Source organism: Argiope bruennichi, chromosome X1 (genome assembly GCF_947563725.1).
Source record: "Argiope bruennichi chromosome X1, qqArgBrue1.1, whole genome shotgun sequence".
Taxonomy (NCBI): domain Eukaryota; kingdom Metazoa; phylum Arthropoda; class Arachnida; order Araneae; family Araneidae; genus Argiope; species Argiope bruennichi.
In genome coordinates, this window is record NC_079162.1 from 90644264 (window position 1) to 90671147 (window position 26884).

General features: G+C 28.7%; 1 protein-coding gene across 3 annotated transcripts in view; it reads right to left on the reverse strand.

The window, feature by feature from the left end:
- The window catches only part of LOC129959104 (NPC intracellular cholesterol transporter 1-like), a 47122-nt gene extending 21022 nt beyond the window's left edge, over nt 1–26100 (reverse strand). Inside the window, exons 1-8 of one of the 3 annotated variants that reach the window (XM_056071918.1) lie at nt 25680–26100; nt 11100–11250; nt 9852–10086; nt 9198–9443; nt 8461–8693; nt 5770–5907; nt 2392–2737; nt 1696–1828 (exon numbers count right to left, since the gene is read on the reverse strand). In XM_056071918.1, the coding sequence (XP_055927893.1) occupies nt 1696–1828; nt 2392–2737; nt 5770–5907; nt 8461–8693; nt 9198–9443; nt 9852–10086; nt 11100–11250; nt 25680–25751 (1554 nt within the window). In that variant the 5' untranslated portion in view covers nt 25752–26100. Of the gene's footprint in view, nt 1–1695; nt 1829–2391; nt 2738–5769; nt 5911–8460; nt 8694–9197; nt 9444–9851; nt 10087–11099; nt 11251–25679 lie in introns of all 3 variants that reach the window. The other 2 variants (XM_056071917.1, XM_056071920.1) reach the window with 2 other exon arrangements.
- Between the last annotated feature and the right edge of the window lie 784 nt (nt 26101–26884).

Sequence of the window (26884 nt, forward strand, 5' to 3'; positions counted from 1 at the left end):
AAACTAAAATTACATAATAAAGATTACAATTTTCGTTTACTAGTCACCTCAAGTGATTATGCCAGGAATATTGATCATATTTCATTCCAAATAAATCGTTAAGATTCAGCTTCATGTCCATGATTCTGCCAAATTGCTTGACATTAAAGTCAAGTTATTTTAACTGTCTTAGTTAAGTTCTGTTTATTTGTATACGAGAACCTTTCTAATGGATACTGTCCCATAACACCATTGTGTTATTAAAAATGTAAATATCGGTTCATATATCTTCTAAATTTCGTGATATTGTAACCCTCCCACCTTTTTTCTTTATTTGTAAAAAAATATTTTAAAAATTGCAAAAATTCAGCAGAAATTTGCTCTGTTAAATTGGTATCACTAAAAAGAAAATATTTTTTATTTTAAAAAACAATGTAAAATTTATTTATTTGTAATATGTTCGGAAGTGAACGTCAAATTTCAAGTTAATTTTTGATTAAATAAAGCCTAATTAAAATTTATATTTTAGAAAAATCACTCCGAGATAGACATCCCCAGCATTCAAGGTATATATGTGCCAAATTTAGTAGTTGTAGATCAAACGGCTCAACCTGTAGAGCACCAACATACATTCATCTTTATTATTAATATTCATAAAACTAGAAATGTAATACAGAGCACACGTAATTTACAAGTGATCAGTTCAGAAGAAACTTAGCCAATGTTAATAAAATTAAGGTATTAAATTAGGTCATAAATAAAAATTACTCAGAGAAAAAGAACCCTTTGTAAGAAACGAGATTATATCAATTTTTTCTGTTGCGCAGTTGGCAACAGCTGTAAATAATTAGTTGTGTTTGTGAAGAATAAAGTTATGTGTTTTGATACTTACAGTCTAATTTGATCCTGACAGAACCACACATTTTGGTGCCGAAATATACTTGGGTAAGTCATACTAAACTTGTCTGTTTAAACTTTCTATACGAACCCGAATTATAATGTCAATCGTTAAAGAGAAACTTGATTTACTTAAACGTAAACATCAACAATGCGCGCCGCCATTACGAAACGGAATGATTCAACTAGTGAAAAAACTGATTTAAAATATAGCTTTGAACACTTACAAGACAAAATAAACGAACTATCCTAGGTAGACGATAAAATCCACGAAATTCTAAACGATGAAGAATATAATGAAGACATAATAGAGTGCGAAAAGCACACAGAAAATGCTCATTTAGCAATGTTTACTTATAAAATGAAAGCAAATACGAACACCAATTTTTCCTCGTTAATATCTGACAGTATAAATATCGTGCTACCGCCTAATAGCTGACGGTATAAATTATGCATCTGCGTATTCAAACATTATAGTAAACCTACCTACAGTAAAAATAAATACGTTTTGCAGTGGCATTGAAGAATTTCACTGTTTCTGGGTGCGTTTTGAAAATTGCATCGACAAGAATGAACGTTTATTATCGCTTAATGACAAACATGTTTTTTTAGTTAGATATAATGAAAAATACAGAATTTCAAAAAAGCTAAAATTATCATTTTCACACATTATTTGATAAAAATTATTTCACTGAAATATGCAGCAGATTTTTTTATTGTAATAATCTTTATATTATAAATAAAAAATCTACACATTTATGAACTTATAAGAATTTAAAATATCAATTTAAACTCGGTAATCAAAATTAAAAAACATACCTCCAATAGAAAATCTCTATGAAAAACTGGGCCCCAAGTATATGTCTTAAGCTGGTTTTTCTCTTTTATACTTTGAACAAATGAACTTTTGTTCTTCGGAGTGATTATCATTTGTTCAACTCTATAAAAAGGCCTGAAAGAATGAAAGTTCAAAAATTCAATTTCCACTGCATAATATGATTTTACCTTTAAAAGAAATTGGGAAATAATTAAATTAAAAAACAAACATTAAAATAATCGTTCACAGTTAATGCAAGATATCAATATATAAAAACATAACAGCATTTACATGGCTGACACAAACTTGTAAGTACAGTTTTTATCTTAAGAATTAGAGACCGACACTTTTTATAAAAATTTAAAATAAACTATGGAATCTAATTTTTAGCATTTAAAAAATCCCAATTATTGCTTATTTATTTATAATAGTACAAAAACAAGGTAAAATAAAACGGATCACTAGAAAAAATCTGAATCATCAAACAAAGAAGGCAACATTAAAAAATGTTCTGTTAAAAAAACCCATTTAAATATAATTTCATAAACATCTGCAGAAAATGATACAGGGTTTCATCCAAACCTACATCAGTTATTCAAAATGATAAAACATTTTAAATGAAAGAGCAAATTAACCTAAAACAAATTCCAAAACGATTTCATTTAAACACAATTTAAGAAATAATGTAACAAACTTACTCAAAATGTTTGTTGAAATACTCCATATCTTGACGAGCCTGACTGCTTCTGGATACCCACAAATCAACTGGATCAGTTGTAACAGTAAAACGAAACAATAAGCCAGATGCCAGAGCAAAACTAGCAATCAAAGAAAGTGTCATAATTGGTAGTGGATGTTCCGCAACATAAGTACCCCACTGACAAAAATTTTCCTCTAAATATCTTTCAATTGCAGCACCCAGTTTCTGCAGGTAAGATATATTTGATATTATTTCAGTATCTGGTATTTGATGAGTTGTTTCCCCATTCTCTTTTTTTGAATCGGTGAGATCCTGCGATTTTTCTACCACTTGACTAGGAATAACTATAGGGGGGAGAAAAAATTAAAATTAGAAAAAACTATTTATGCACAGGCTTTTTAAAATTCATAATGCATAAAAAATGAAAGTAATTTAACCCAAAAGCAGAATTTCAAGAAGTACAAATCATTAAAGCATATGAAAATAAAAAATAAACGCAAAGTATACGACTTAAGAATATAAAACAATTTCTAAACTCGTTCCATTTCAAGAAACAATAGAATACATTTCCCGTTTGTAATCCAAAATAATTTTGAAGTCATACAAAAATTACCAGATAACTTCCCTTTATTTACAGAGCACTGTAATTACACATGCTATTTAAAAAATATGATACTTGTAAAAAACTTATATAACTGACATTTAAAATTGCTAGTTAAAAATCAATTCTGACACACTAATCAGTATTATACAATAGATACTGCAAAATATGAATGAAGCATGAAAGAAGTTTTAAGACAGCATACATATAAAAACTGGGAATAGTGCAAACTTCACAATTCAAGAAACAGCACACAAATTGACAATTTAGTAAGATACAATTAATAAAGAATTTGAACAGGACAGTGATCTAATGGTGAAATCACAAAACAGATTTTTTAAAATATACAAATTAGATCTGAAATGCGAATCAAATATAAATAAAAACTAACATCTAAATGAAATGGCACAGTTGGGAAAATATCCAGTACATAACAAATTACAAAATAGGAATTATCACACTCTTTTAAAATTATATTTGTTCTACATTCATTATTTACAGGGAATTTTATTGCTGCTTATTGTTTCACAAAAAATTGCAAGAAAATATTACTTAAAAGATTTTTATAACATCACCTCGTAATTAAATAGAGTAATTCTTGACAAAAAAAATATTAACTTATTTCTTCCCACCATAAGGTTCTTTGACATTAATATCAATCAGCTTTTCTCGTTATATATTGAGTTAACTAAACAGGATTTTTAAAGATTTAAATCCTAACTTTTATTCAATGAAGCAAGCGATTCATCCATTTGGGCTTCCGAGTTCCCAATACCTCTTCGTTCTCTGATTTTAATCTAATTTGTTATTTTTCACAATGAGAGGCTCATGAATAACGAAAATAAAGGGAAAACTAATGAAAATGAAGAAAAACGGAAAATGAATTAAAAATAGAAGATGCACAAGAAAGGGTTAACACCATTTCACACACACACCAAAGCACACCTATCTGAGCTTGAAAACACCAAAATTCGCCGATATTACATCACTACGAGACAGAGCGGAAAATAAAAGGTTGCCTTTTCTTCCTTAAACAGAATCGTGGTTCAACAGAAATTTTTGCAACAGATTTAATATTACGAATATGTTGATTATGAATGTAATATTAATTAATTCTTCCCTCCCAGGAGAGCGTCCTTTTTGCTTGTTTTTTTCTGCTTTCCCTCTTTGCTATTTTATGTCTTCAAGTTTGCTTTCTTAATTTTTTTACAAATGTACATATTTGTTAGAAATTACTCAAAAATATACGTTGGTAGTTTTGATTGTTAAAGCTATAAATTCCAATAGTGTTGTCAAAAGATATCAATTTATGCAAACATTACAGAATAACTCAATTTGTAAAGACTGCTTTTATTCGAAATCTGCAGAAACCCCCGCAATTTTGCAATATCAAAAATTATATCAGTGAAATTACAATTCTTCGATGAAACTAAGTAAACTTACTTGTAACTATATAAGCAGCATTTCTAATTTCAATAATTCATAATACTGAAATTAAATCTACTATAACCTCCTTTGCATTGGGAGCAAATTTAAGCAAAAAGCAAGCAGGACATGAATATTTATGTATCAAAAAGGCAACAGCAAAGCAAAAATAATAATAAAATAAAACAAATATACAACTAAATTACATAAATACAACTAACATGAATGTTGCAAAAAATAAATATAAAATATAAAAAAAGGACAGAAGAATCTCATTACTTAAAAATAAAATAAAGCCCCAGAAATTTACCCAGTTTAATAACAAATTTTTATAACCTACTGTTATTACAACCAAACTCTTCAATATGCATAACATGCAAATTAAATTAACTTAATGACTGATTATCTATTTATAAAACGTAAATTAATCTACATATTTGTTTCAAAAACTATAAATGCTATATAAAATCATCTACTCTTCTTAGTAGATAAAAATAGGAATGCATGTCTATTGCATAGAGAGAACTAAGAGTAAAGTTCCGCATATGAATATGCTATCGTGAAGAGAGGAGGAAATAAGCCATCCACTCTAGCACAAAATTACTTGATACACTGCTAGTTTCTCTATCAATACAATATTTATTTCAATTCTAAAGGAAGACAAAGAATTTTAAAGAAGCATGTAATCAGTGGAAACACGTCTCTTTAAGATAAACAAATTATATTACTAAACAAAGAAAAAATTTCATACAGTTTTGAAAATAAACCTTATTTAACTTTTTTTTAAAAGTTGGGCACCGTTCCCCCCCCCCCCTTCCTTAATGCATATACAGCAAAAGATAATTAGCCAAGCAAGGGAAATTGACAAATATTAACTTATGGGATTTTGCACATGGTTTATATTTCAAATTTGATAGGCAAAAAAAGCCTTTTCAAGGACGAATATTCTTTTAAATTCCCGAAAATAGAAAATTCAAAACCATCTATGGTTGTAAGTAGCCATTAGATAATCCATAACCAGACAGATCAACATAACAGAAAAGTATATTAGTTAGGCAAAAAGAAAATGGAAACAGCAGGTTCTAAACAAATGCTCTTCATCGCAAGCAAGCATTAGTACTTAAAAAGATATGTTTTGTGTATCTTTTTATCTATCAAGAAAAATGAAAGTTATTTGGATAAAATTGTTATATTAAAAGTAACATTCATAAAAAGAGTAAGTAGGAATAAATAAGAAAATTATATCTAACATATATTATTTAAAGTAAACATTTTATGAAAAGTGCAAGGATGGAGAGCATTAGTTGGAACAAAATAGAAATTAACAGCACCAATGTTAGCAAGACGTACTTGACCGCTTTGAACGAAGGGGCTCCACTTCCTCTAAAGAGCCCAAGTCCACCCCTGAGGCAGACGGTGAACATGATTTCAATAGAATCAAAGGTCGATGAGATGATCCTTTTCTCTCCATCTTAACTTCTTGTTCACCTGCTAGGGGTAATTCTAGTTACATGACAGCTTTGAGTACCGAAATTAATCTGCAGTGTTGAATACACACTGCTTCCATTGCCCAACAGCATCAAATCTTTTCACGATATTACAATTAAAGAAAAGTAGCGAACTACAGCTGAGACAGATAATTTAAATTGTATGCCGAAGAGTTGAATATAATCAATTAATATATATGTGTACACAAATTTTATCTTAATAAACAAAATTTTAAAGCATCAAATAAATTTATCTAAGAGAGCTATGCTAATCTACAACAGAGCCCAGTGAAAATAATGAAGTAAAAAAGTTCACAAAGCAGAAAGATACACAACTAAGCTTGTATCCGAGAAAAAACGTGCAATATAAAGCAACAGAGTAATATCAAATTGTCATATAATTGCATGCAATTATTTTTAGAAAAATGCGTATCACATTAATAAGAAAGCAGGTAAGTACTTTCCGACATTGCCACACAGCATATATAGGTAAACCAAAACAAAATGAATAAAACAGCATTAGAGCTTTAAAATAAAATAACAGAATCAATGCAAAAAAAGAAACCCCAGGCTTTTAGAAAGCAGTATAAAATCTAAATATAGTACTGAAAAATCTCCATTATACAGAAAATGTGTTATATTAATTTTAGAAACAGCATGGTGTGTATTGAGCACTGCAGGTCACTAAATATTAAAAACATCTAAGTGACATTTCATTAATATAATTGTTCTCACAGAGAATAAGTTACAGTTCATCATAAGATTACATGCTAATGAATATTACAAAACACAATTTTAAGTAAAGATTCTACATTCACACAACCACGCACACTGTAATAACAATGCTCAATCACAATAACATTTGAAAATATAAAAACTTTCCAGTAATGCTTCAAAGCAAAGAAGGGGGGGAATAATTTTTGTTCAAAAGTAGGTTTTACTTTGCAAGTTAGGACAAGATTTTATAAAATGAAATATTCTATGGAATGCATTTTGAAAATGCAATCCCTAGAAAGCATGTAAACGATTAGATTATTCCTTAAAAACATAACTAGTTTGAAAGCAAATCACAAATCAAAACTAATAGCACATTCATCCATAGAATAAAATAAAGTTTTATAAAAGGAAGGGGGGAGGAAGCAGGAATAAAACAAAATCAGTAAAAAAAAAAAATTTTGAAAGAAATATACAAATATTTCATCAGGAAATATGCCAATAGCACACACAAATATAAATAAAGCTGAGGTGACTATTCACATTCTAAACAATTTTGAAAGAGAATTGAAATCAACCTGCACAAAAATAAAGGAAGCTCTCACGATGAAGAAAGATAGGTGAAATTCTATTTTATATGCCCATTTATATAAAGTTTTGAAAACAAATGAGATCTTTTGATAAGCTAATTATTAACTTTAAGTTACTTAAATATAGTAAAAAGTTCATTAGTCATTAAAACCAATAATATTTTGAAAACAACACAAAATCTACATTTAATATATTGTTACAGCTATAACTATTTTATAAACAATGATCAGTAATCCATCTACAATAAAGTTTTTGTTCTCCTTCTTGGAGTAAAGCAGAAAAATAAAATACATGAAAAGCTTTAAACCATTTATTTGAATAATTCTGAAATATATATTAAAGTAGGAGCACAAGAGGGATATGATTATATTTGCCTCTGGTAAATTCATAATCAAAAAGCTTCTAAGCTAAAAAACATAATGCTATAAAAAGAATCTACAGAATGATAGCTCATAAATTTTTAGTGAGGAAAACAATATAAAATTAGATAAAAAATAATGAAAGAAAATATTCAAAACAAAATCAAACTAAATATGTAAAACTAAAAAAACAATATGATTTTGAGGAACTTTATAAAATGGATTGCTCTTTGAAATGTAAATGTGACAAACTATTTCCAGACAGAAACTACAGTATTAATATTGGAATTTCATTCACTCTTATTCAAATACAGTTCACTAATACAGTTTTTTCATATTTAAAATTGGGAAAAAGGGGAAAAGGAGTTTTTTTAAAAAAATATAATCTTAATATAATAAATCTTAAATTTAAAAAACACTTTTTGCAGTAAACTGCAATAGATAAAGAAAACATTTCACTGACATATCTTTCCACATTTAAATCGTGTTTTAGAAAAAGTTTATAAAAAAAACAAAGCAAAGTGAAACATTATGTGGAAGGATAGGAAAAACATGTACTTGTTAAACACTAATTGAAAAAACAAGGAAAACATACAACTAAAGAAATTATCAAATTAATATTTTTTTTAAATAACATACATGTTGTCAAATTTTACAAGTCAGCTGAAAACATTAATTTGAAAAAAATACTTTGAATATAAAATTTAATTCTACAGTTTCCATACACACTCGCAATCATACACAAAACAAGATAAATATATGAATGCCCTTAAGTGAAAAATATAAAGTATAATATGTAATGAAATTAAATGCAAAAAATTGAGAATAGTTAATCATGTTAAAAAAATTAAGCAAAAAACATACAAGTACCAAATTGCAATTTAACTTACAGCGTAATGATTTTCTTGACTGAATCTTGAAGTAAAAGAATCCCAAAAGTAAAAAGGCTGTGACAAAGCAAAATATAATGAGGCATAAAACTGACACGCCATCATGGTGTAAAAGAGTAAATTCTTCTTTTTCAGCTGGTAAAGGTGGAGGTGATGCTATGTTTAATTGGCAAGCAGCTTCACAATCAAGACAAGTACATGCTTCAGATTCAGGATTAGGACGCTCAGAACAACTGAAAAATGTGTATTTCAATATATTTCAAAATAAATAAATTATTTTCTTAAACTTTCAAAAAAGTTCCAATCTAGCATTTCCAAAAAACATTGAACTCATAAAGATGAAGAAACTTCTCTCAATTTGAATCGCAAAACACAACAAAGCATCTTAACCCTTTCTAGGGCCGTGGGAAGTATGCTTCCCATCAAATTCATTAATCTTTATATGGGATTATGTAGGTTAGCAAATGTTCTTACAAATTTTTCAATAAGACAGAAGCTTAGATGCTTCAGCTCCTTATTTCACAGAAAATGGCGTGCCTTGATTTTTACTTAATTATTAATTAATAAAAATCTTTAATAAATTAAATTTATCTAATAAATTAAATGAATCCCTTTTCTTAAGGCAAATTCAATTCTAAAAATATTTTAATATACCATGAGCAGAAAAAATTGGCCCTTTAAAGGGTTAAACAATTAATTTATATAAGAATTTTTCAAAAAATCTTTTTAATACATACGATGTAGTATTTTCATTCATGGGATGAAACTTCTCTCCATCTATAATCAATTCGGGATCGGTAGTTAGATGATATTTTATCTCAAAGGGGGAAAAGCCATCATCAGCAGGTGTAGAGCCCATAAAATTTAGCCACCGTTCAGGGTTGCATTCACGACCCCATCCTCCACACATGAGGTCCAAAACAGTTGAACCTGGAGTCAAACCTTGAATGTCTTTACAAGAAGCAAACAATCCATCTGCATAACTAAAGAGAAAATATTTCATCACTAAAAAGTAAATCAACAGATAAAATAAACAATATAAAAATAATTTAATACAATGGAACTATATGTGCATAGAAAAAGCATTAAATTGTACAAAAATTATAAATTTATAAAAATATATATCACAAAGTTTTAAGAGAAAAATATACTTGAATGAGATGTAGATGTTGGGAGAAAAAAAAGATTCCAAAAAGAGTTAGTGCAAAAGAAAAATTATCAGCAGCAGCAGCATTCGGATGTTGCGAGCTGAGATAGAAATCTCAATTTTGATACCTTAGGGTGGAAGAGTTTATGGCAATTTTAAATCGATTATAATAAACCACAAACAGTTTTAATTTGAATAGTTTACAAAGCATAGAAAAAGAAATAGAATAGTTAGTGAAACATACCTTCGAGACATAAAATAAGTCAGTTTTTCAATAATGATATCGCCTTCATCACTTTCACCGAGTTTCTCTATTTTTAAAAATTCACTCTGTCTGGGCGAACAGGCAAATTGGCAGAAATTCTTTCTAAAATTTGATAAGCAAGATGGGCACCTAGCAAGCCCTAATGTTGCTGCAATCTCAAGATTTTTCTGTAATTGACTTATTTGCTCAGGACTGCAACATAACACATTTGTTTCTGTAAATGAAGAAAAATAATCAGAGGAAAATTAATAATGGAAAAGAAATTAAAATATAAAATTTTTAATTCTTGACAACAGAAAATAATCATTTAACACAATACATTTAGTCCAAATTTCTTAAATTTCGTTTTAAAATACAGAATTGTAAATAATTTATATTCTGTAATAGACTCATGCAGAAAAACAAAATCATACTCTAAATTACAGTAGAAAAGACAAAAGAAATTTACATTAAAAAAAAGAATTCAATCATTTTCTGAACAAATAATGATAGTTGAATTAGTAGCAGTTTATAACTAAAACATTTCAGCTTCCAAAATTTCATTAAAAATTTTTCAGTTTTAGCCCCAGTAATGCACAAAATTTGAATAAATAATATGTACCTGAAAATTAGTTAGATTTTGAGTGAATGAGTTTAAGAAATCAATTTCTAAGCCAAGAGTATCGGTTCTTAATAAACATATTCAGTTCCTGCATGGTTTAATGGTATTCCATCACCTCCTTTTAGTTATAAGTACTTTAAATAATAATAATAAAAAAAATACTTTTAATAGTAGATATATTTTTAACAGAATATTTCTCTCAGGTTATTTACACATGCTTCTTCAAGTTTCAACTAGATTGATGAGAGATCATTTCAATGTTCTTTGTTGAATGCCTAAGTCTCTCAAGACTAACATTTCATAATGGTTACAATAAAATATTGAAATTACAATGTACTAGTATCAAACCTACAATATAGGTAACTTATTTACTGAGAACTGCATTAATTTCAAAAATCATAATATACTCATCATAATGCAATTGAACAACTGTGTATGTGTGCATGCACTTTCATCATAATTTATGCATATAATATGGCTTAAAATGTACACAGAAATAAACATGAATTTTAAAATTGCTCATTCATAGATTACTGATCATAGGAAAAAAAAATTACTAATAATGACAGCAATAACCAAAATTTAGAAAATTTCTTTAGTTACTAAAAGAAAAGTAGAAAACGCACCTCGAATTATGTCAGGACAAATATCTCGTAAAGTTTCTAATGCTTCTTCATCTTCTAAGCGTTTTGCAGTGCCATTATATGAACAAGTTGCGTCACCAAAATCATTTTCACCGCAAAAACCATGCATTATGCAGTGACCTTCGGCAACAACCTGAAATTAAAAACAAAATCATAAAAAAATCTAAACACAAAAATTGCAATGTAAAAAATATATGGCCCCCTCATTGGTAAACTACTGATGACAAGAAAATAACATGAATTAAACTTAGTTGAGCCTTTAATTTTACCTGCATGGTTATTTTCTAATATTCGTTCTATAATTTGAAGATAATTCCAATAGCTTCTATTTGCATTCGATTTGTTAACATTGTTATTATCAACTCAATTTATATAATGTCATTATTTAAACAGCTCCACATCATTAAATCTTTATATTTTATAAATATATACAAGCACTACGGTCGATCTTCTTTATCTTAGATATGTAATCATTTATATATATAAAGCTCAATGTGTGTGTTGGCGCTCTATAGGCCAGATCGTTCGACCTACAGCTACCAAATTTGGTACATGCATACCTTCGAGGTCGGAAATGTGCACCTGATGTCCCCCTTTTTTTTTGAATTTTTAATTAGAATTTTAATAATTAATTAAAAACTAATAGTAAGGCTTCCGTTTCCCCACGCTAACAAGAATAGGCTTAACACATTTTCGGCCGATTATTTCAAACGATTCTGTTTATTTTCTTAGTGTTTGATGCATTTAAAATCAAACATTGTTAATTAATCGATCTGCTCATGATGAATCTGAGAAAATTTTGTTGACAAATTCTTGAGATTACATAAATTAAGAAATATATTCTTTAGTGCCCATAAAGTTTAAATGCTCAGTTACCCTGTTTTCCGTAATCATATTATTAAAAAAAAAATGCTTTGTTTCAGTAAAAAATATTATATTAATTGCAGATTAATCATTTCCTCTTTAATTTAAAATTCTACGGGAGCTAACAGAAAATTAGAGAGATGCATATTACGTTATGACTGAAGGTCTTTATAAATATTATGAGTGAATTATATGACTATCAAAATTTGAAATTTTGAAATATTTTAATGAAGAAGCTATTAAAGTAGGAATTACATAAAATATTTATTTATTAAAATTTTAACGAGCATTAAGATTGGAGAACCGGCTGGTCACCAAAGGCAGCTAGTATATATATAAAATCAAATAGATAAAGATATACTTTGCTATCATTTATTTTTTTTTTACTTTAAACTTTATGTATTAATGTAAAAAAATGAAGTAGCTAATGATTTCTTTCGGTCTTTGCGTCTTTTAATATGATGGACATAAAAATGTTCAAGCATTCAAATTTAATATTAAACAGGAACAGAAATTAAAAGAATTATCATTAATAAATATATTATATCTTGTTTTTTTAACTTTAAAAAAGAAAACACATTGATTAAATTCAATTTTACCACGGAAATAGTCTCCCCGAAACTTATTAGAATACTCTATATTAAAAGCGCCATCCTCTTAACCCATAAAATTGCGGATCATGGGCAAGTGCATTAAAGATACAAGAGATTATATTTTTATTTTCCGATATCCGCACATAAAAGTTTTGCGCTTCGTTGTAAAAAAAATTAAAAAGCATTGTGGGTGCCTTTTCTTCAACCGACTGAAATCTAAATTTACAGATCTACTTGTAAATTTTGACCTACAGACTTGCCTGTCCTTTAAAGCGGACCTACAATTTTAATATCAAGATCACATGCCAGATTTCATTTATCTAAAACCTGATTACAAAACAGATCTGATGAATTTGATTCAAAATTTGATTAGTATCTACATTTTAGATACAAAATTTATACATTCTCTTATTCTCAACTTCAGGAACCAAAATACAACCTTTTAGCTCCTGTATTTGAAATAGTTTTTCAAATCCATAATGAATCATTATTCGATATGGAAGAAAATATTTAACAATAAAAAATATATGCATTAACATAGCGAGCCGAAGAGAGGTCGCACACAATATGATTGGAATCATAAAAACGATCAAAACCTTTTTCCCCCCCATTTCCTCAACTTTTTTTAATACACTTACGTAAAAACTGGTAAGAATCTTCTTGCTTACGGCCATTTTTATTCAGCGAATAATTATCATAAATTAAAAATTTCCTCATTTATTCATTCCCCTTCCCTTTCCCCATTTGATTTTGAGATTGTTCATGACAACTAGGAATTTTTGGTCTAGACAAAAATTTTTGATTAAACCAGCATCGCAAAAGTTATTTATGACAAAATAGGCTGCAAGGAAAAAAAGCTCCTGTTCACACTAATTATACTCTAATTTCCTCTTTAATTCAATTACTTTTTTCAATATCTCCGAAAAATGTTCGTACATCTTTAAAATATGAAGAAAAAATACTATTGTTTGGTATTCAATTCGAATATGAAGTTCAATATTTTTTATCTTCTTTTTTAATAAAAATGAAAACGCAAGATGGCAAAATTAAAGTGCGCATAAAAGCTCGTACATCGAGAAATCATCGGAATAATTCGTAACTCAAGTTTTCATCAGATACTTGTTTTAAAATTTGTTTTTGTATTTTGGTAACATTTTAAAAATTGTTTGGCTTTAATCTCGCTTGCTTTTCTAGGTTTTATCATTTTAAAATGTTTCGTAATCGTACGAAACCAACAAAATAGTAATAGAAAACTGATTATTTTTCCCTATATTAGTGATAAATCAAAGCATATCGCTAAATTAGTAAATTTATTCCAATTTACAGCTTAATTTATGATTGAATGCTTTAAAGAAAGTTGAATCGAAAGCAAAGCAAAACTAACACAACATAATAAGATTAATATTTAAAAATTATGTAGGAAAAACCATAATTGAGTGCTGTAAAACGTTCTGCAAAATTTTCTAAAATGTTTTCTTTTTCAATTTTACCTGAAAATGTGGAACGAATGCTTAGTTCAGCTGGATTACATAAACGCTCAGCCAGGAAAAATTTGTTCTTGGTGCAAAAGAAAAAAAAAAAAAAAAAAAAAAGCTTTCCTCAGGGAATCCAATGACAAACAAGCCCGAGACGCTTTTATTTACAAAAAAAAAAAAAAAAAATAGCATTTTTAATTCGGATGGGCGTCGGAAAGATTCATATGTGGAGGGAGGGGGAATGTGAGCATCAGGGCTAGGTAATTTGTTATTTATTGATGGAATAATGAATCATGCTCTATATTTAAATATTTTAAAAGTCAATTTGAAATCACCAGCCTAAAATTCGGAGATAGCTTAGGATGCTCTCGCTTGCTCAATTTACACTGCTCTCAAATGAAAGTTATATAATGTATTCTTGACATTATTTCAAAGATGATCAAGGAATTACTCATTTCCCTAAGCAAATATTACTATTTAAAATTCACTCTATCTAAATCTACTCCCGAAATATCCTCCCAAGTTTATCTTATTCTTTTCTTTTCTTTTAAAGTAATATATATCAAACATTAAAAGCATCCCGACAAAATAGTGGTAATTTGTATTTAGATGTATATCTATATAGCTAGCTTCAAATTGCAAAAAATATTTTATCATAAATAAGTGAAATACAAAAGCCATATTTAAACATGAAATTATTCATCATTTTTTCAATAAAAAATGATTTCAATAATAAATCGACGGAATTGGTCTTTCTGAAATTTTCTGGAATACTCTTCTATAAGTCTTACCCCTCCCCTTCATGCCGCATAAAATTTTAAAACTGAATGAATGCTAGGCAGCGAATTTCAGGCAGACAATTTGAAGAATTTCAGAATTTGAGGATGGCAGTTACGAAATATCGATCTTTGACGTGAATCTAACATTGCTGCTAAATCTATCACGAGACTGCATTCTGGATACCTTTTTGCCAGCCGATAGACACCAAAGTCACAAGATAACATATCAAATTTCATTGATTTAAGTCACTGCATTTTATGAGTTATTGCGCTTAAATGCAAGCCAACGCACACATCGACAGACGGTCAACCGATTGACGAATTTAGTTCAAAATTTGGTTAATATCTATATTTTAAATGCTAAATTTGCGTACCAAATTTTATCTACTTAGCTGATTTCGTGTTGTAGTTAACGAGTTTACTTATACTCGAACAGCCAGAAACTTCCTGTGAATGGATTTCGTTCAAAATTTTACAGAAATCTACAAAATCGGCCGTAATTTCATATACCAAATTTCAAAATTTGAACTCGACTCGTTTTTGAATTACCGTGTTCGCAAACTGGCATGGTGCCAAAATATGCATTTTTCGGAATCGGAGAGGTCTGAAATATGGAATCCGAATCTTTTTTGACGATTACATATTTCCTCAATTCGTATACAAGCAAGTAAAAACCGAATTGTTTGGTCAGGAGGTCAGAAAATATGAATTTAACACCCTAAAGCACTGAAAGAAAAAATATAAATGACATGTTAATAACAGAATTACTTTTCTATTTTCTGTCCATTTGAGGTGTTTAGTATTAAATGCAAAATTAATTGTATGTAGAATTGATTGTGTGATAGAGCTGCATAAATTATTCAAATTTCTTTCTCTCTGCAGATTTTTTTTTTTTTTTTTTTTTCTAAATGCTAAAAAATGTCAAAAATTGGCGAAAGTATAACTTTTGTTTCATTTGAGGATATCTATATCTAAGATTTTTGCCTTTTACTTTGATTAAATATCTCATTAATCTGTAGTTTCCCTTTATTGAAACATAAGCCTTCATTCTATAATCAATATAAATCTTTCACCACATGAGATGAAAGAAAAACTTACTTTTTTTGTTATACAATAAATTACGATCTTCTGACTGGTTGCTCAAATGCGTTTGATTAAGGTCCGAAAAATATTCTAAATTCAAGAAATCGCAGATCAAAATTTAATCATATCATTACTTCTCTACTTTAATGATCCTCTTTTCTAACATTCATTTATTATTATCAATAATAACTGAGTAACTGCCTGAAAAGATTTTGTTATCTCTTCAAACTGAAATGAAACCATACAAAGCAACTTTCCTAAAAAGCCATATTTGATTTTTTTTTTTTCAGGGCATTTATGTAAATACGAAAAAAATAAAAGTTTCGTATTGAAAAAGTTTGGTCATAGAACTTTCAAGGTGAATAATTATGAAATAAATATTCATTATGAAAGTATGTAATTTGGAATCATGCCTCTTACGCAAAAGACCAAGTTTTCTCTTTGTTTTTATAGTATTATTAATATGTTTTTAGTTTTAAAATGGCAATTAACGGTTTAGTTGAACAGGCGACGAAATATTCTCAGACTGTATTAGCTGACAAAAATAAAATATTTTGATTGCCGAATTTGCATATTTTAACATCTCTAAAATATTATGATTACATTTATGTCAATCTTCAGTGATAAATAAAATTAATGCTTTTAAAATATCAACTATCTTTTAATTACACACATTTTTGATACCTCATAATATCATTATGAGAGTTGAAGCAAGGCGACGGCCATTTTTGGACGCCCCTCGTCATTCAGAACTGTGATCAGACGCCGAGAATAGCATCCTACTCTCCAAACTTTCATGAACAAGGCTAAACACTTGGCGGATTTTCGGTGGAATCAAATCTCAAACAAGGGATCATCCGACTTCTTATCAGGCATTGCGATTTTGATATTTCACAACAGCATACAATTTACAAGTACTAATTTAGGAAACAATAAACTAATCTATATATTGTAATTTTATACCAGTTAATTTCAATAATAAATCTCATATTCCACTGCAGATTAAACTGTAGTAAAGGAATTTAATCCAGAATTGAAACTTCCCAAAATTAGTAGTGGACTTATAGATGAAACGCAGCAGTTTTAGCTCATAATAAATAATATACTACGTACACTTTCCACTCATATACATGAAGGGGGGAAAAATGTTTTTATCTTGAAAGCACTACCCCTATGAATACATGCAAAATTTAGATGTTTCCACAACTCCGAAATTGTCACATTTTAAATTTAATTTTCATTTTAAAAAAAGTAATATCGTAATTTATTTAATTCCTGCGTATACTATTCAACCTCACGGATATAGTAAAAGAATAATGTTATTCTTTTAAACAATGAATACTTTTCTCGGTAAAAGTTAGCTGTGGATTATAGAATTAAATTAGCTATCAAAATTCAAAGTTTTGAACCAATCAATCTAAAGATTAATGTTCTGTTTTGAAGCTATAGGAGTTTTAGTACAGCTTTCTTAATTTGAACCACTGTCATATGAGAAAGATATCCCAATTTCAAAATTTTTACCGCACACCACCAGTGAGAAAAAGTTTATCCATGACGACAAATTTATACACAGAGAATTTTCGGTTGAATCTAGTCTCAAACACACTATCCTCTAATCAGAATCCCAGACTACCACTAGGACACAAAGACTTCCTAATTTTCTTTTTGTTCTAAAACATGTAAATGCATAAATAATGGCCTTTCCGCCCTGTATTGCTTTTCGTACTATCTCGATCGACCGAAGTGGGCTATTTTTAGTGATACTTTTGCAATAATACTGAATATTAAATTCTTATTCTCTATTACAAAATATTAAAAGATAGTTTTTGAAACAAATGAAATAATGCTTCCGCTCTTTCGAAGCGCAGGATTTTAGAAATGAATATTATTTAAAGATTTGTTTGGATTTTTTGTAATTACTATTTAGGGGCTTATTTATTTAAAGTTTTGACTGAAGTATAATTATAAAGTAAACTTTATTTTTATGCTCTTGGTTTTCTTTTACAGCAAATCACTTTTTCCTCGGTTCCATTTTATTATAAATAAAGAATTGATTTAACCCTTTAACTCAGGCTGTCGTCTATTAATGATTTAGCAAGCCTGCCTTGCATTCCAAAAATCAATAAACGACTCACGTTTTTTAACTCATTATTATGCGAAACTATCGGCAACAGATATGCCGATATCCATTCGTACTTTACGTTTCGCGTTGTAGATATTAAGCAGATTTTATTCAGGTTAAAATAGATATTAGGGAAATTTTATTCAGATTAAAAACACATATTGGCAAATTTTAATCTAATATAATAAGACTAATTATTTTCTTTGTTACTGGTTTACAAGTTATGTTCTTTGATGTGTTTTAAACATCAAACGAACTCGCTCTCAAATTGACAAATACAACATTTAAAAGAAACCCTGCAATGACTACTTTTATAGTCAAATACATTAATTATGTCTAGCATTAATAACAAGGGAGCTACTAAAATGAGTAAACTGAATAAAATAACTCACAGCGAAGAAAAAGCTAACTATTAAAATTCTATTGTTTGAAAATAGCTCTTTAATATATTTTATTTTAAAACGTTATCTCAGATAACGTTCCATTTGTATAATTAAGATATAGTATTGTAAGTTGCAATTAAATGTAGATGTTTATAATACATTTATGACCTAATGAGAATACAAAAATTTTCGAACTTCAAATTCTAAAAAACGTAGCTAGTTATGAAGGCTAAAAAACTCTAAGACCTATTATGAAAATAAGTGAAATCGAATGAAAATCACAAATGAACAAAAAACGAATGAAAGCTAGCATATACAAATATCCAGGGCCGGTTAAGCTCTATACGGGGGGGGGGGCTTAGGAAAGACTTGAAACCTCCATTCTCCATCAAAATTTTAAAAACTATATTATTGATTTTAATTCAATCTATGTACGTAGTTTTTTAAAATATCACATAATACGAGAAACTGAAATAACGAAACATTTAGTTAAGAGTGCCTTTCAGAGAGTTGCTTACAATATTTCGCAAAAAAAAAAAAAAAAAAAAATCAGTTTTAGAAGAAAATTATAAAAATATATAACAGTTTCATATGCTTTTTCTAAACGTTCTAAAGGCTTTAATACAAAGTTTACCAAGGCTGTTAACTTGCAAATCAGTCAAATGACAATAAAAACAACAACAGAAACCTGCAAGTGATTTTTAAAATATAAAAAATCGTAAGAATAACATTCTGAAATGTAAGCAATATGTGATTTAAATTTGAATATGTTCACGTATATGAACATAATGAATCAAACGAAAATACAAAATTGAAGTCCTGAAATTACCACGAAATTTTCGAGACAAAACTTCCTAAGTTATGAAACTACTAATTAGTCCCCTATTTTAACTAATTCATTACCTAGGCCTGGGTAAATAGCCCGAGTTTTAAAGTTTTGATATTGGCAAATACGGAGTGCGCTAACAAATATCTTCATTAGGCGTTATTGCTCCTTTTGTGGGTTGTTTGATACAGAACAAAATTTATTGAACTTCCAACCTCACTTAAAACATAAATGGAATATTAATTTTAAGCCAAAATCAATTTTAATGCCCACAATGGATAAAGTGTTAGCAAAAAATTAAGTTAACCATTTCAGATGACATCACCCACCAGCATGCATTCAACTACTACGAATGAAACAGAACCTGAGAATTAGAATCATTATTGCTGTGAAGTTTCATAGTTTCCAAGAGTCGATTTGTTTTCTGCAAGGCCACTACTATATTTATACTTGTACCATCCAGGAGATATAATACTTAATATATATTTATGATAATTATATATTCGTTGCAAAATAATAAATCAGTGAAGCTGATTTTTAAAAAAATTGCACATTCATTCAATGTTAAACAATATTTCTATTTATAGAGATTTTACAAAAAGTCAAATTATAGAATATTTTTTGTTGTTGTTGTTTGCTTGTTTTAGGATGCTTACAGTGAAATTTTTTCAAAAGCACGCAGAGTCCCCCCCCCCTTTGAAATGCTCCTAAACTTAGAACCAGAATGGGAGAAGGAAAAAAGAAAGTACATTCTTAAAAATATTCGCCATTAAAAGCATAATACGTATTTAAATATTATATTTCTTAAAGTTAACGGTCTCTCACAATTTTTTAACCACAAAGTGATAATATAATGGGAAAAAAATTGCATAATTTGGTGAAAAGAATAGATCGACCAAAAGAAAGCAACTACCGAATTCTACAGTCTACACGACTCAAAGAGTAGACTATAAAAGTAGCAGAAAAAAAAAAATTCTGCCTCTTCAATTTTTCCTTTCAGAGATTTTGTATAATAGAAGCCTTACTTGCAAATTAATTCTTCGTATCATTTAAATAATTAATTAATGGAATTATAAGATCAACTTATTAAGTTTTAATGAAGAGAGGCTTGGTAGCTTCGTGAGTCTCGATTTCAGGAATCAGAATGTTTTTATCAGTTGTTTTAAGTTGATAAACGGTTTTATGATTCAAAAAGACCGACAGTTTCTCCCATTCTGTACTAATGCGATATAATATTTAATCCGTTATTTTCGATAAGCGAAATTTTAATTTTTTCCAAATCTGGTAGCTCAAGCATTTGCGTCAATTGCGAGGCGACAGATGTTAAAAATAAAGCCTTGTACTTCCTAATGTCTGTTTTTTGCAAATTATATTGCATTTACGAAAGTTAAAAGTAACATTTTGACAATTCGCAACAATCGTTAGTATTAAGAACAAAAATGAAATATCCAAAATTTTCACTCACTGACTAAGAATTACCTACATCGATTTAATATAGTTAGCAAGCAGTCATTTAAGAAATAATTGAAAAATAAATCGAAACAAAGTAACATTTAGAAAAATCTGATGAAGTACAGAAGCGTTTAACTTTATCAAGATTTCAGTAATAAAAGTAAAATTATCGTAAAAAATAATCATAATTAAAAAAAATGGATATTTGTCCATCTGACGTTCGTTTATAAGTTTGTTTTTAATCCGAAGATAAATTATTCAAGAAACAAAAGTATTCACATGCATCCCAAAATCTTTTAAGGGCAAAAAATCTCAAATATGAATTACCTAAATTTTTCATTATAATTTTGAATATAACATCTTAAAGTAGGTCAATTTTGCCATAAATATATTCTACTTTAAAAATTCAACATATAAATCGAATGAATCGACGTTACGAAACTCCAAAACGAGAATTTCATATTTCACATGTGAAACATGAAAACGAAGCATACTCCGACTTTTGCAGGTTGCAGTTCATAAAAACTTATATCAAGCTGAATTAAATCTTAAATGACTCTTCACCCATGGGATTTTTGTATTCGCCGTGACTTGATGGTAAGGCTTTGGCTTCGGGATCAAAAGGTTTCAAATTCGAAACCCGATTCGACCGAAGATCCGTTGTGTATGTAGTGTATATATATATATTGAGCCTGATGGTGAGAGTCAAACGTCCTCCCACTGGCGTGGTCAGGAAGCTTCAAAAGAGAGTTCTGGCTACCTTCATCATCCGAATACGAACTTTCTTCTGAAAACAGATCTAGTGTTGTTTGAAAATGAGACGTTGATATAAATGAATAAAATTTAATTTTTCTTTGCACTAAATTAAATGTACTTTACAACTGTTAACAATACTCAAATTCCACAAGATCGGAAATTAAATCAAATGCAGAAAAATTCTCACGCTAGCTGAAATTTATTATATATATATGCTAATTTGATGCATTCTATTTCTGAAAATTTGTTTTAATTCGTTTCATTATGACAGGAATTCGCTTTCTATAAGAAATCCAATCCTTCCTTTCTGCGAAATAGGAAAAATTTTAAAAACCAGAAAATTCAATATTGGCGATTTTGAAAACATTCCATCCGAAAATTCACGATTAATTCAGTTGATCATTAATTGCCAATCAATCCGGATCGTAAATATTTATCTACAGAGTATAATTCTATTTTGAAGCATGTAAATAATATAGTGCCATATCAAAAATTAAGCGCTATTTGCATCCAAAGGAATACAAAGTGTTAAAACAGAATTCTTTTTATTGATTATCAATAAATACTTCCCTCTTATTCAATTACCGATTTCTGGATGAAATATTTCAGACGAAAAAGAAGGGAAAATTTAAGAAATCCAGCACTAAAAACAAATTATTCAAAACGCATGCTAAATCGTAATAAATGCAACTGTTGTTAGAAGTTACAATTGGATGCACTACAATATCAATTCTATTTGCCAATCTGTTGTATTATTTTCAACGAAGACTGGATTTTCTAACCGTAATGTTAAAAAATAAATATTCATTTTGACTCCAAACTTATAAAATGCTTTTAGTCAGAAACCTCTCAAAATAGTTAACTTTTTCTCATATATCTCAATTAAATTAACATAAAGTAAAGAAACACAAGCAGTCCTTTAATTTACAGTCATTGCCAGGCTCCCTATCGATAACAAAACCCGGAACATGACTCATCAAACCTCTTAATGTAGAGGGCGTGGTTCCTTTTACATTGCGAACATCCGACTGCAGGATTCCGGTGACCATAAAGAAGCATATAAGATGTTACGATCAATGAATTAATTTATATCTTTCTACATTTTTAAAAACCAAAACATATAACTAACGTATAATAAATATTAATTACAAACATTAAAACTCTTCTAAATTAAATGTCTTCAAACACATAAAACCGGAAGCCCAAGATTCATTTTTCATCATATCGCTTTGTACGAAAAAAATATTGCTGGGCCTTCGGATTCTCTTTCAATTATGTAATCATCTGAAGTTAATCATATTTTATTCTTCGGCATATGAAAAGAAAAAGTAAAAATGTTTACGCACAAAAAAAAAAATCTTAATTAAAAACTCTTGAATTACACCGGATAACAATTTTTTTGAAGGAGGAAAAGGATTTTTGAATACCGGTATTTATAAGATTTAAGCATTTTTAAAATTCAGAGAAAATTAATGGAAACAGGTATTTATGACGCAGATAATCAAGGGAATGATACAGAAAAAACTTTTAGGGAAATTAGATTCTATTTTACATACAAGTTAATACCTTTTATTTTGGAACACCAATACAAACATTTTTTTTTTAATCAAGGAGCATTTTTGTAAAGCTCTTTTTTTGCTCAATCCCGTTCAAAAATTAAAATGAGACTTCTGGGTTCTAAGACAATACATATTCGCGTTGCATTTTTAAATTGTATATCTGAATCTGATACTGTAAAAAGAACAAATACTTCGATTTCATTTAAGCTTAAAACTGAGATGAAATAAAATTAGGAATTTACAATATCCATACTTTGTAACGAAATATCGATTCTCGTATAATTTGATGCAAGAGTTATGTATTATTAGAATTACTTGACAACCTGTTGGTAGTTAATACCAAAATTGGAGTTTTTTTTAAATAATCATTTAATAATGGACTATCCATTTCTTCTCTTTTGTATATAACTTTTTTTTTCGGAAAGTCTGCATAAAACGAAAATACAGAATATCATTGATCTTTTTAAAAAACGATTATGGAATGTGCCTATATTCAAAGTTAAAAAGAATGAAAACAAGTACGCCTTCACTAATTACAATCATAAAAAAGTAAGTAATATAGCAAATAAAGCTCCTAAAAACAAAAAAATTTAATTAACCGGAACTTTGAGTTTGCAATTAATAAGAGATTCATTTTAAGGAATCGGTAAGTTTTTAGCAAGAAAACCTCATGAAATGCTATTCCTCTCATTTTCGGAGTATCGCCTCTTGATAACCAAAAAAACAGCGAAACATGCAATAAGGAAGTGACTTCTTTTAACGCGTATAAAAACGAGAAATGGAAAAAAAATTTCGTTGCAATATTTTAGAAGATAACGCGCCAAATATAGCACATTCTAATCTACATCTACAATTGCATCCAATTTTTAAAGAAAGAACTCTATTGCCTTCTTTTATGTATTTTAGGAGGGGGATTACCTTTTAACAAAAATAAACATTTTTTTTCCCCTCGCAGCATGCAAACTTGAATATAAAAAGTCTGCCGTGATCATCCTAAAGCCAAGCGTTCAGGCGACAGTTATTATTCGATAACACAGTTAAATACAAAATGTAAAGATAATTTGGAGGGGATAACATAATTTTCAACAATCCCCACACATACGCAGTTATTAAAGGCAAAATCGTTACACTGAAGGTGCTGTGAGTCCAGTCACCTATATTAGAAAGTGCCATCGTTGACGATAAAGCAATCCGCCATTTTGAATGGCGCCTGTTTTTGCGATCTTGGCGAGTTGCGGTAACACAAATGCATATTTTCTACCGAAGGTTGAGCATAAGCACTTCTAATAATACGAAATCTACCTAAGAGTTTGTTTGGATTTAATTCATGTTAGGTTTATCTCTGCTCTACCTGACATGACGCTGTCGACTGATTCTAATCAAATAATTCTAAATAATTTTTATCAACCCTATGAGTGCCGTACAATTTTTATCAGTCTCAAAAATTATCTTTCATTCATGACTTACATTTTTCGATTCTTAGTTCTCAATGTTGTAATGAAGTTTTACTAGCCTTTGATGCTCTGATCAAATTAATGTTTTTCTTTAATTTCCAATACGGAAATCCGAATTTTTTTAATTAATTTCAAGCTATTGAGCTCAATGTTCTACTCTTTGGTATAAGTAATTTTTATTTCTTGTTACCAAATTGCATAATCATATATAATTAAAACTAATGACTAACAAAACTAGCACTGCAATTTATACCACATTTAGCCATGGTACAGGAAATTTTAAATAAAACTTTTGCTTGCCATTTAAATATTAATCAGACATGAATTAATTCAAAATCTAACTTTAACATATCTTTTGTTGAGAATAAGTTCAAACTATATTGAAGAAGAGATTGCTACTACTAAAAATACTAGTCATAAAAACAAATCTCAATATGGTCAACATCTTTTTTTTTTCCCCAATGTATGTTGTTGTTTTTTTTACTTTTCTTATATAGAATAAAGATTTATATCTATATCTACTATCTATTCTATCTATATCTACTAAAGAATATCTTTTTAAAACAAATAAAAAATATCTTTAAAAAATATTAAAAAATCTCATTTCTGAAAACTTTAAACCTAAATTAATTTTTCAAAAACAGATTTAGTGAATCTCCCTATTTTGTGTGTTCATTTTAAATTTGGGGAAGATTGATTTTAAGCTACATTTTACAAACATTACAATTACATTTTCAGTTACATTACAAAATTTCTTTGCATTATTAAATAATTCTTCTTGAAAATATGATTACTACTGAAATAGTAAATATAAAAGTCACAACTAAATATATTTTTCACATTTCTTATAACAGTATTTACCTTCGAAACTCTTTATTTACGACAGTCTTTCTTTAACTCATTTTCATTAGGAATTTTGCTAAATGTGTTATATTTTTAACGGAAAATGATTCTGTAATCTCCGCTTTCATAAATTCATAAAATAAAAATTCTTTCCACTGAAGTGCGGTGTATCACACCAGAAAAATTGAATTGTGCACACAACGTTTATATTGACATAATTATTGGACCACACCCCACGTTTTTTTTAAATTGAAAATAAAATTTGATGCAGATGGAATCGTAGCTTATTCTTCTTAATAAAAGAGTCTTACTGATCATTTGTTTTTTAAATGAGAATATCATACATAAAAGGAAACAAAAACAAGATACTTACTTGATCAATGCCAATCACCGCCAAGAGTATTAGGAATAATCCAGGTATTCGTAGCATTTTTGAGGAGAGCATTTTTGAAAACTGAATATTACTTTTTCTCAATTTCTAAAATAATAAAAATGTAATGAATTGCGAGGGAGATGTTGCTCCGATGAAAATTTCACATGAATGACGTCAACGTCTGGATGGAGGATTATGCAGATGGGAAGAGCTGGGGAGTTGGGACGTTTCTTCTCCAAAAAGAACGATGACAAAAAAGTAGCTATATCAGAACTTAACACTTGACAAACACGGGATAGATCACACACAGAGGATCAAACGAACATAAACTGTGTATTTTAAGATTTGGTGAAATTATTTGTTAGACTACACCTTCACATCGCCATCGCTAGTCCATTTCTGCGCTGTTACAAGCAGACATTCTACTACAATTCGCAACGCATGACAGCATAAGGTCAGATGACGTCTTTTCGCTGACGCTTCCGATTGGCGGAAAATTTGTATGCCAATAATCACGTCTGGAGACCTTGAAGGAAGCGGTTTCGTTTTTAGTTTTGATTCTTATTAATCAGAAATATTATCACAATCACATTCCAATCATTTTAGAAAAGATAACTGAAAAAAATGATGAGTATTATTTTGATATGAGATTGCTGTTAGAAGTATTCCAATCATAATAATACTCGTAACTCCAATCATAATCATAATTTTACTAAACTTTTTTTTCTTTTGCATCGTCTCATTTTTTTTAAAAAATTAATTAATAAGCTTCAATAAGTGGCAAACAAATGATGAACTTCGTTCAGACTATTTATTTATTTTTTAAGCAGTGAGTAAATTTTTCTGTACATAAGATGGGATTCGAATTTCTATCATAAATATCATCTAATATATAGGTGTTTATAACACACAAAATCAAATAATTTGTTAGGAAAATTACAAACTAGTATAAAGAAATGCAAATGTCTAATAGAAATTTATTTATATTGATCTAAAATAGCATAAATTAATCCACTAAAAAAACAAATAAACGAATGATCATGCAATCGATTGCTCCAAAATTTATCAAAATTAAAAATGTTTATTGTAATGGAAGTACACTTGAACCCCAGATTTTCAGAAATACAAATAGCATTCTCCTAGATTATTTGATGGCGTTAGCCTAAATACTTATTTTGGTAAAGATTACATTTCTTAGAAAATCT